At 39.3% G+C, this 12444-nt stretch overlaps 1 protein-coding gene across 1 annotated transcript in view; it reads right to left on the reverse strand.

Moving 5' to 3' along the window:
- The window catches only part of bark (C-type lectin domain-containing protein bark beetle), a 100818-nt gene that overhangs the window by 11410 nt on the left and 76964 nt on the right, over positions 1-12444 (reverse strand). The window contains exons 5-10 of the mRNA XM_075673553.1: positions 11175-11392; positions 10788-11085; positions 7093-9615; positions 5461-5505; positions 3646-3909; positions 3078-3447 (exon numbers count right to left, since the gene is read on the reverse strand). Of these exons, the coding sequence (XP_075529668.1) occupies positions 3078-3447; positions 3646-3909; positions 5461-5505; positions 7093-9615; positions 10788-11085; positions 11175-11392 (3718 nt within the window). The remainder of the gene's footprint in view (positions 1-3077; positions 3448-3645; positions 3910-5460; positions 5506-7092; positions 9616-10787; positions 11086-11174; positions 11393-12444) is intronic.

Consider the following 12444-nt stretch of genomic DNA (forward strand, 5'->3'; position numbering starts at 1 on the left):
AATAGGTTCCATATTTTTCTTCCATAAGAATGTTTTCCAGCTTTATTATTTGCCTTTTTGCAGAGAGTACCACATGAATAACATTCTGGTAATGCTTGAAACAGTAAAAGTTGTTCACTTGTCATTTCCATAAAAGGTTAAGGCCTGGTAGGCAATGTTTACCATAAAAAAAAGTCATGTTGACTTGACATGCATCAAGGTTTAGTGCTTGCAATCAGTACCATCAAGGTTTAGTGCATGCAATGAGTACTAGATTGGCTAAAGAAACACAAACTGCCCTGTACCATTACAATATGCCTGGACATTATATATCACAGCCTGAAGAAAATGTTCAAAAGTCTGAATTTGATCTAGTTGGTGAAACATCAAATTTACAGGAAACAACATCAAAGGCTAGCACAAGCAAGCAGTGTACATACACACTGAGCATTGATTTATAACTGCATTTATTGATTCCAAGCAGCCCATTTTTGAAACAGTCAAAGGCAACCCTTCAAACCGCTGTGTACAAATTCTGTCATATCTATTGCTTATTCTATGTCCTTTCCTTTTATCATTGACATGCTTAGTTAACAGGGAAACACATGTCAAAATTTGGCACAACTTTTAGAGTTTGTTTTACGTCAAGACAAATTAAGAAATGAAGGCCCTTGAAGAAAAATAGAATGTTGTGACAAAACAACTGCAACAGCAACTAACAAACATTAAATAGCTTTAAAAAAAGGGGAGACTGTCAAAAGGTAATAAAGCACAGGCAAAAAAATCATCTAAAGGTGAAAACATTAAAAAGCAATAAAGAAGAGTGAAATACACCCCATGGAATTAAAATAGTACTCACAAAGCTACACTAAGTCTCAATATGAGTATGATGGTAAAAAGTAAGATAGAGTAGGACAAGAGCATCTTGCACTCTTGCAATGGCAAATGGCCAAAGTGTTGAACCAATCAGTCTAGCAGATAGTCAAGCTGTTTTCTAAAAAGAGAAACAGACAAGATGCTGAAACAGCAAGGTCCATGGTGTTAAATGAAAAATGCCTCAAATACCTCATGAGCACATTGGTCCCCGTAAATTCTAATTACACACACTTGGTCAAAAGATGGCATACATCCACACATGATGCTATTCAAAATGAAACTGCAACCTGAATGGGACTTAAAGTTGCATGTATGTTCACATAGATGAAGCATCGGCTGGTTCAACCAATGTACACACAGTGCTTGCAGCACAAGAAACACCACACAGTTTGTGCTTTTCAAGTCCAGTGATGTTTACAAAATTCTACTTTCCTGCAGGTGTGCATACATTAGTCAAACTGGATGATGCATCAACGATCATCTGTGTGAACATGCAAACAATTAGATGTATAACTAAATAACCACATAATAACAATATCATAAGAAGCCAACACTGACACCAAGGACAACATAGGGTAAATTACTTGTGCTTAATAAATGAAATAAAGAAACTATAAATTAATGGAAATTAAAGTGGATGAAAAAACAACTTGCCGCAGGTGGGAACCGAACCCACAACCTGTTGTTGGCAAGTTGTTTTTTCATCCACTTTAATTTCCATTAATTTATAGTTTCTTTATTTCATTTATTAAGCACAAGTAATTTCCCCTATGTTGTCCTTGGTGTCAGTGTTTGTTCGCTTCTTATGATATGACTAATAAAAATCAGGCCCCTCGGTTAACCCCTTTTCTTCTCGTTCACGTAATAACAATGTGGCTTAGCATAGTGCAACGTGTGGCAGTATGCCGCTTTTTGACAAGGTGCATGCAGTTAGAAGTAACAGATCAATGTGCTCTGGAGATATACAAGGCATTTTCCACTGAATAGCATGGACCTTCATTTCTTAGCATTCCATGTTTCTCTACAGAAAAAAGCTTGGCTACTGTGAGACTTAGTAGTTCAACGCTTTGGCTGTCTGACTTTTAAAGAGTGCAGGGTGCTATCGTCCTGCTCTTTCGCATTGTTTGCCACTTTGCTCGTGTTGAAAGTTAATGTAGCTTTGTGTGTACTATTTTTATTTTCCAGGACAGATTTCACTGCTTATATTTAAAATTTTTAAATTAAAAAAATTTCTGATTATCTCCTATTTAGTGGTTGTTTCCATAGGAGTTTTTTTTTCTTCCTTCCTTTTTTTTGTTTCTTTTTTTTACAGCCTCTTTTTTCAAGGTCTTTCAGATCTTGATTTACCTTGGCATAACACAGACTCAAAACTAGTACCAAATTTTGACACATGTTCTCCTGATAACTCAATATGTCAACTTGATAATGAGAAAATAAGATAGAAAAAGCAACAAATATGAAAATGTGCATGTGTGATGGCTTGCAGGGTTGCCTGTGGTTGTTTTAACAAAGGGTTGCTTGAAATGAATAAACATAGTTGGAGGTCCGTGCTCAGTGCATGTGTGTATGCTCCTTGCTCGTCCCATCCTTTAGTGCTGTTTCCTGTAAATGGTCAAACATTTTTCTTATTGCAAATATGCACCGTTCTGTATCTTTAACCAGTATAGTACTTACTGCATGGGCGAGATTTTACAGTGAAGCTGTTAAGGGGAGTTCCACAACAGTTTCTGTGTGGCATCATGCCACAGCGTGGTTGATATCAAATTGAATTGCAACCCAATGTGTGCCAAAGCCCTGGATTTGCTTTGAGATTGAATGATCAATTACTATTAGATAAATGTTACCTTGCATATATGTCATTCAAACAGAAAACTTATATGTGCATTCTCCAGTAATCCTTAACTCTTGTTTCTTACATAGCGTTATACTGTCTCCACGTAGTTGAACAGCTAAGAGTTTGTACAGCTGCAAATGTGAAAGCCAACAATGTGTTGCTGCAATGTATCATGCATGGGAGCTGTCACTAAAAACAGCCAGTCAAGAGAAATGTGCTTGAGTGGGGCCATAAGCCAGCAAGCAGACCCATAGTATTTCTGAAGGGTGTGAGAACTCTCCTATACAGCTTCACTGTATTTGATGCATCTGTTGTCAGGCTGGCATACATCTGAAGTATTTCTTTTTCTCCTGCACTTATTCCTACTAACAGCACACATTTTACTTACTTTCCCATGTTGTTGAGAAACTGGTTCTCTCTGATGAGCATTTCTTTCTCCATGCCACCAATGGTGAAGACTCCTTCCCCAGAACTGCATTCATTGCTTTCGACTGTATTCCAAGAAGCATTGAAGCGAGCGAAGTGCCCATCTATACGGAGCTTGAAGTTCCTGTTGCTCTTGAGTGTTGAATTAACAAGTACCACACTGTGTGTGTAGTTTTCATTGTAGTCCCAGACATATGGCAGTCTCAGGTCAATGCCACCATGGTTGTTATTAAATTCTGTTTTGTTGATGATCCAATGGAAAAGGTTGTTCGAACTTCTGAGATCTCTACTGTAGTGGCTTATCCCACCTTGGTTGTTGGAGATTTGATTTCCTGCACACCAAAAGGTTTTTATCATCTTGACAGCTTTTAAACAACCTCAGTATCTTTTCATATTTTTCCCCCCTTCCTGGTGTACAACTAAGCTGGAAAGCTATGCAGGCAGTCTTTGACATCATTTATGGCATCACTTAGCAACAGCTGCAAAAACTACATACAACAAATTTTTGTGAAGTTGGCAGAACTTCTTACCTGTAAGATTGTAGACTATCTCTGCCAGTGAAGAGGTGAGAGGATCCCATAATGGCGATGAAACAAGGATAGCATATCGTTGAGAATCCCTTATAGTATTCTTCACTAGGTGAACAGTTTCATTGCTGTAGCGATGGTAGTAGAACGCTTCATCTGGGCCTATGTCTCTGTTGTAATGATTGCTTCCAAAACCATAGCCACAACTTGTAATGGTGTTTCTTTCAATATTCAGACTGAGCTTGTACTCTAGCCATTGGGCTTGACCTGTTAGATCAGTAGGTGCATACATGTTACATTGAGTGAATGGAGCAGCTACAGTAATAGTCAACACACTTTGGCTCGCCCGATACCTTACATTTCTAGCAACAAATACTAGCACACAAAATTTTTTTACATCCAACTCATGCCATGATATGCAAAGACAGCTGTACTCACATAGCTCATGTGCTATCATTTCTCTTGTGCCTTTCATCCAAGTCTCTCAGCCTTTTTTGCATAGTAGATTATTTATCAGTGCAATGTAGTCATCATATTTGCTAATGTAGTACATCTGATTCAAATGATTCAAATGCTGCTTTTATCTATAGTCATGCATTTTATCAGTACAACTATACCATGTGCTTTTCGCACAATGCATAGGGTAGCAATAGCAATTGTATCACATTATTAAGTAAACTGGCTTACAAGGTGATATGCAAGCATTAACTTTAATATGACTTTGCACACAGCGTACTTCTATTTTCACACAGCAGTGTCGTGATGTTATCGCACATTTTTTATTACTATCACATTGACAAGCTCTTACTCAGTCATCAAAGATATCTTCCAATCTAGATTGCATTCTCTTTTTCATTTACACGGTCAAACTTGACAGCCCATTTCTCTAAGCCCATGTTCTCTTATACAGTTACTTTCTTATTCCTGACAAAACAAGATCTGCTGTTAACCATACCAACATGGCTTCTAAAATCAAGAAAAGATTTTTGGCTATTTCGTAAATTTACACAACTCACTCATTCTCTCCCACTGTAACTAATGTAAAAGGAAGAAATAAGGTTATTTAGCTCTCTTTTTCTTTGTTGCAGCCAAACAAAAATTACATAATCGCAGTAAGGTGTTGGCTTGGGGCAGTTGGTTAAAGGTTCCATGCTGAGAGTGGCATAAAACAAGTGGATAAGTGAGTAGACGGCACACAAGTATGGCACATGTGTGGTACCTTGCACAGTATACAATCGCAACTAACAGCACAATACAGGTTAAGGTAAGGTAGCCAAGCAATTGCAGGAAGCGCAAGAGTGATCTCCACTTTTTAATAGTGATCTCCAGTAGTTGAACATAAAAACTAAAGAACTATTCTAAGCATGTGAGCAACTGCCAACACAATTATTTACTGCCTACACAAACTCTGATGCTCGTGGAAGGGAGTCATATGAGGCTGTGTGAACTTGCAGCACAAATTTTGCTCCTAGTCAAATGGTGGAAATCGTCATTAACTGATGCATAAGGCACACCTGCCCTGCTTTCTGACAGACAACACTTTTTGCTAAAGGAAGTATAAACAATCTCATTTCATAAAAAAAAGGGGGGTAATGTGACTTAAGCAAGATACATATCTGTAAAGCACAGTTTCTTATTCTTCCTTGCTTTTTTTTTTCTTCTTTCCAAACACATTTATGCTTGGTGTTGCGAGATCAGCACCACCACCACATTTATCTTTATTAACCATACATGCTTAGAAAGATACAGCAGTAGTAAAGAAAAATATTTTTGAGGGGGAAGAAGGAAAGTACAAACAAAATTACAACTATTACCAACCTGTGTCTTTGCAGTAAAACCCTGTGCAAGGCCTTCGACGAGCACCTAGAAGATATGACAGGCTAGTTTACCAACAAGGCTCATTATAATGGTATTATATCACTGTATTATATTTACAATTGCCCCGTAGCCCCTGCCAACTCAAATATCTTGGGCTTCACCTTTCCCCTGATCTTATATGGACTCGTCACGTCAGTGAAATTACGAAATCCACTAATCAAGTACTAGCATTCCTTTGCCATAACTTCATGCTTGCAACTTCTCCAGTCAAGCTCCTTGCTTGCAAAACTTTTGTATTTTCCAAATTAGAATATGCGAGTTCTTTATTAAATCCCAACCAAGCCAACCTAACCAACACCCTTGAAATGATTAAAAGCTGTGCCACTAGATTCGTTCTCGGCAGTTATTCCCATCATGCTAGAATCTCGACCCTAAAAACGCAAATTGAACTTAAAACACTTGCCGCATGCTGCAGGATTGCGCGCCTATGTTGGTACCACAAATTTTTTCATGCGCTACCAGCCGACAACAACCCTATTCATCCAAGTCATTGTGCTTCACGCCACAACCACTTTTCAGCAGCTCCTTTTTCTGTGTACAGCCAAAGGGTGGACTTATCTTTCCGTCCAAATTGTTGTGACGACCGACCACCTTCTCTTCAAAGACTCCATCATTAATGGCGATACTGATTGATGTATCATGTTTACTGCCATTGTAATACCCACACCTTGTGTAATGCCCTCTGGCCTTTGAGGTATGAATAAAATAAAGTAAAATAAAATAAAGACAGTCATGTAAAACAGTGCTGTTAAGAGAAAGAAAAAGTTCCCAGAGCCCAGTGACACTTTGCTTTCCTTAATTCAATTACTGTCAACAGCAGTTATGAGTCCCCAATTCCACGTTACAGTTGAAGACTCCCACATGATCTTTAGAAGAAAAAATATCTCAATATACTAGGAAAGCCTTGAGAAAAATTAAGTGCCATCCAAGAACGCATGAAAAAAGATAAGAGGCTCCTTTGCAATCTGCAAGTGGCATGCAGATTGCATGCAGTAGAAGGTGTGTGCATTGCCTTTTGAGTGGTAGCCTTTACTGAGTCTCATTTACTCCAAGTGCATCCTCTCTTTTAATTTTTTTCCTTCATTGTATGCATTTTCTTTATGAACTCACAAACATCACAGACAGCACATACAATGAAATGTGAAGACCAGTGGAATGAAGGCAGAGCATGCCACGGTGCCAGTGCACCAGTGTTGAAAGAACTGCATCTCAACAGACACTGTGATATAACGGGCTTGACAAAAAAAATGAGCATTTGTCAGTGCCCAATGCAAGTATGATCTCTTTGCTTGCTTGAAGTGGCTCTAGCGTAGTGGTTAAGGCCATAGGTCTGAAACCGCACAACTGTTGGTTTGATCCTAGGTATATATGCTCAGATATACGTTACGTTATATTACGCTTTTAAGTTTATTATGCCATATCTGAATCAGTGTGGTGAACAAATAAACACTACTGGCCTATTTCCTAGCTCATAACTGCTGTTTGTAGTAATATTGTAAAATGCAAAGCGAGTTGCAGCAAAGCTGCGATAATAAACATGAAGTATTAGTGATAGGCACACAGCAAACTTACCTAGTGGTTGAACTGCTGTCATCATCAGCGTAGCACCTCTTCTTGGTGCTGATCCTGTCTCGTACCTTAGTGTTACAATAAAGCCAGTTTCTCTTAAAGGGAATGATGTCAAGTTTTTTCTGACATCCCAAATGGGAGCAGATGTGTCTTCAAAATCTCTGCCTCTTCTAATCAGAAGAGTTTCCGTAGAGTCTTCTCGAAAGGGGTCCACTACCATAATGCCAATAGCACGCTTGTCTTCACAAGACACTTGAAATTCCCTCCTTGTGTAAGGAGTGGTTCCAGCCACTCGTATGTAACGCCTTTCATCGGGGTTCAGCCGAATGTTTTCTGAAATGACTGTGACTGCATCTTCAGCCCAACGAACCATATCTCTCTGTTCTTGCCTCGTGAAGACAGGGTCATACCATATGCCACCACCTTGATTTCCTTGAATCATGTTGTCTGCTATATCCACACCTTGAGATCTTGTTATTATCCCATGACGATTGTTGTTATGGAGTTCTGAAAATTTGACCACTGGATTATGGATGTCCCTGAATATGTCATTCCACATTAGACCTATTCCAGAGTCTGTGTTTTCCCTCACAGTCAGGTGCTCCAAGATGTGGTTATTGAAATCAACCTGTAATGCAGGCTTAAAGGCATGTGTGGCATAGTCAAGCTGTCCTGCTTTTTCAATGATGACATTCTTGAGAATACTGGGCCTCGCATGAACACCCAAGCGAATACCAGCCCACGATGGCTTGACACAGCGTATGCCTACTTCAGAAAAACATGAGTTTTCGAAATCTTCTCCCACGACTTCATGTTTGCAAGTAAGAAAACTGGTGTCCATTTCACTGCAGCGGACATTACTTAAAAGTATGTCTCTCGTGCCCCCACTTGATGCTTGGGAGGCTGGCTCCATCAGCCAGTCATGTGGGCTCAGAACCATGCCAAGTTGCTGGCAGACAAGTGCTGCAGCTTCAATAGTAAAGCCATACGCACACACCCCACCTGTTGTTCCATTGACTGTCACCTCTATAGTGCCCTCAGTGACAGCAGAAAGTCTCAGGCTTTCCACATCCATTGGAGCAAGTTCCAGTTCCTCTTCCTCAGTGACAACGGGAACAGGCATTCCAGTGTACACAATTTGCTCATTAGTACCATCACTCTCAAGTTCTCCTTGGACCATCATACCAACTGACTGTTCGAAATGCAGTCTCGTTCCTGGCTTTATGAGCAGCTTTGACCCATGTTGCACAAAAATATCTTTTTTCACTGTGTAGTGGCCCTTCTCAAGGGTGACAACACCCATCACTTCTCCTCCAATTTCCAAGCTTGATTTGAACTGCATAGTCTTGTCTCGCTCAAAAACGGATGAAATTAATTGTTCTGTGTCAAGGTCATGAGGATTTAACAAATACTGCAGAAATTGCACAGTTGCCAAGTTGTAACGATCTTTGCGATCAAAAATTCTGTTGTAGATTCGCACAGAAACATCAGGAGTTGCAGCATCCAGCCCCCAGAAGTTCAGAGATGCATCAATAGTGCTGCTGTGGTCATCAAGGTGGGAACCCAGCTCATAGTCTGCCATGGGGTTGATGAATCGGTTCCTCCTTATGACTGTATTGTTTGAAGTCACCACAACTACAGCTGCAACTCTTGACCGTGGATTCAGACGAGGAAAGTGCTGTTGAATGCTGTTTTGCTCTAACCTGTTATGATCAAAACTCAGCATCTGCATGCTGCTGCCATGAACCACCCCAATTCTTGCAACAAATGTTCCAGAATTGTGCTTGAAATCATTTTCAGTAATCTGAATTTTAGCAACTTTGTCTGCATGGTGCTCCAGGTATTCTTCGTGGTCCTTGTTTTCAATCCAAATTACTCCAGATGTGTGGTTCATGAAACTGTTGTGCTTGATAGAAGCATTCACATTAAGTGCTGGTGTCATTTGAATTGACAACTTGTGTGATCCTCCATACTCTGCAGCTCCTCCAAATCTATTGTGTGTGATGTGCAAGACATCACCTTCACCAATACCATTTACAGAGTTTTTCATCCAGCATGACTGGTAAACAAGAGCAGCACCACCATTTGCTCCAAATGTGTTCATACTGATGTTCCAGAATGCATCAGCCCTACACACATTTCCAAGTAAGACTCCAATGTCACCATTTGATGAAATGTTTGAGAATGAAATGTGGGTGGTAAAATTAAAAGGGATCCAGTGTGACGTTTCATTGAACCACAGGGCAATGCCCCTTTTTGAGTTTCCATGTATGAAAGACTGCTGAATGTGCTTGTAGCCACCAGCATAAGTAGCATTAACACCATCGCCTTGGTTTCCACTGATATCACTTCTGTTGATGACAAGATCTCCAACACCTTCATCTATGTGAATACCAGCAACATGTGAATTGTCCTGAATCTCTGTCTCCACAATGCTAGCACCTGCCACTCCATCACGAAGCCAAATACCTCTTCCATTGTTGTTACTGATGTGGCAGTCTGTCACATTAAGGTCGTAGTCTTTTCCTGAAAGAAAAAACAATTCCATATGTGAAAGCAGCAGTATACACTCTCATATGAAGGCGCATAAAATGCATTAATAGACCACTTAAGTGGAGCTTTAAAGCAACAATGTAATCATGGAAAGAATAAAAAGCCAGCCAAAATTCCATGTATAGTTGTTCTTATGATAAATTTGTTTTTTAGCCAGTCGTCCACTTGGCTTAGTAGATTGATTGCATAAAATGCTCAGAAATGTAGCTTCTCTTCGTCATATTCCAACAAATGAATCGATCCTTCACTGCACTCTGATAATACCATATCCATCTACACTAATATAATGTAGGAGTTTTGATGACTCGGAAAATGGTTTTTTAGGTATTACAATTATAACATGAACTAATGACAAGGAATGTGACCATATATATATATATATATATATATATATATATGGGCTTGAAATGGAACATTTGAGCATAACGTGATAAGTGATGCACACGCACGAGGCTCTAACAGTCACTGTGGGCCATGCTAGCCATGCCAATGCAAACCAGGTGCAGCTATGCTTGCAAGGCTGCATGAGCAGGCTTTGTGGCACATTGCATTAGCATAGGAGTAGTGGATTATCCATTTTTCTCTTTCACTGTGCTTTCGCTCAATCACAGGCCTTCAGCTGCTGTGCATGCAAACTTGTATACACCCTTTCCTGCAAAGTTCCTGGAAAGTTTTGGACAGCTTTCCTGCAGAGCTCAACTGCTTAATCATTTAGAATGAGCTCAACATAACTTTAAAGCACAAAATTATAAACAGGGGGAGGGGGGGCTATAATAATATATATCATATTATATTCACAGCACTGTTCCAAATATGGCACAAGATGCTCTTTCAAGCTGATAATTACACGCACATGCACACACACAAAGCTGACATTGTATTTGTGCAAATATGCTATGCCCCAGTAACGGTGGATGCATTTACAACTTTTCAACAAGGCAGACAATCAGCAGTAAGCATGTTCATTGTAGAATAATCATGAGATTGTTACAGCTGTATTTTCCTTCTAATCAAGGATTCAAATACTGTGAATATTAATGCATCAAGGCATATATGCTTCAGTGATAACTCATACATGCATCAACAATACACTTGACCTGCTGTCAATGTTATTAATTGCAATAATAGCAATAAAGCACACTTACCAATGTCAAGCACTGCTTCCATGGAGAACTGCAGTTGAGGAAATATGTCACTCAGATGAGAGTATGTATACTTTGGTGGCTGGAATTCGACTGTGAGAGCTCCGCCTTTTTCTGAAGACACACTTTGTGGCACAGTTGTATTGTCGATGTTAAATCGTGCTAAGATATGTTCATCCAGCTTTTGGTCTCCATTCCATACAGTCACTGTGCCTCCTTCAAGCTTAGTTCGGCCATCATATCTCTGCATGTTCTTAAAATGAATTGTCATCACCAAATTCGAATGCCTGGCCTTTAGTTCCTGCAGGGGAGAGTGCAAACGACATTAAAACTGTTACACTAGTAAACCACACATTCTCAATTAAAATGCTGCATATAAGCCACACTTACCCTTTTACACTCCGACTTATAGTTCTTCTCATCCAGCTGGTAGACAAAAACTGCTGGGTAACGAATGTTGATCACAGATGAAGATTGGCAAAAACTCATTTTGCTCCCTATTTTAGTTTCATGCCGTGTATAAACGATTCCATCAGCACCATTTTTCGTCACTGTCACTCCAGACAAGCTGACTCCTCCTTTGCTTGTGTTTATGAAGATTCCATAACCTGCATAGCCATTGAAATATTAATTTTTTTTTCCACGGAATTTATAAAACAAGTTATAAACATTTGTTCACTATATCTAAACTCTTTCATAATTTGCAAGTATCTATATATGTGCACACAGATCAATAAAGTACCACTACCTGCTGCTTATTTTGGGCTTGTTGACTTAGCAGTGTACAAAAGTGCACACTACCTCAAGTGTTTCACTAACATTGGCTTCATTAAGAATGGTGAAGAGCATCAAAACAGTAGTTTGTTTATGCATTAACCCTTCCAGTGCCGTAGACATACCACTACGTTTTCGTGTTTCTGTCCCACTGTGTCACTGACGTCAGATAGGAATGTGAGGACTACACCAAGAGAGCATTTGCCATTATCCATGTCATTTTTGCCGTTCTGCATAACCAAAAACAAACTGTTCTATTCGTTTTATAATATCCAAGAAAAAAAAACCTGACATTGGAGGCGTGTCACTCTTGAAGAAAAAAAGGGGGGCACAGAAAGGGTTAATAAACCTTGAAGGTCATTCACAGCTGTGTCAAAATCCAATGGCTCTGCAATTGTCACGTTCATGGCCTTTGTTACTCTAAGTAATAAAAGGAAGCTAGATGATTTAGCTTACAGTAATAATGAATGATTTATTAATTGCAATCTATATTATAACAAAAAACTGTTGCCAAGAGATGAGGACAGAAGCATAAAAGAATAGGAAGGCAACATATTCTTTTCATCCAGTATATTGCTAGGAAATGCTAGTCAATATCACTGAATTCAGCAAGTGTATTTAGAACAACATTGAAAGAGAAACTATTTGGTTCATACGAGCTAAATGGAGAGTAATCAAAATTATTGTTACCAGAACAACAGATAAATTTATCCGAAAACACACTGTTGAGCGCAGACATGACAGAAGAAAGAAATGACAACCAAATACCCTAAAGCATTTGCTAATAAAGAAAAAACATAGTTTTGTAACCATACCAGAAGCAATATTTTCTGAGAAAAAGATAAGGGCTGGAAAAAAAAAATCCTTAGGAAGGGCGGTGCACATA

Source organism: Dermacentor variabilis, chromosome 1 (assembly GCF_050947875.1).
Source record: "Dermacentor variabilis isolate Ectoservices chromosome 1, ASM5094787v1, whole genome shotgun sequence".
Lineage (NCBI taxonomy): Eukaryota > Metazoa > Arthropoda > Arachnida > Ixodida > Ixodidae > Dermacentor > Dermacentor variabilis.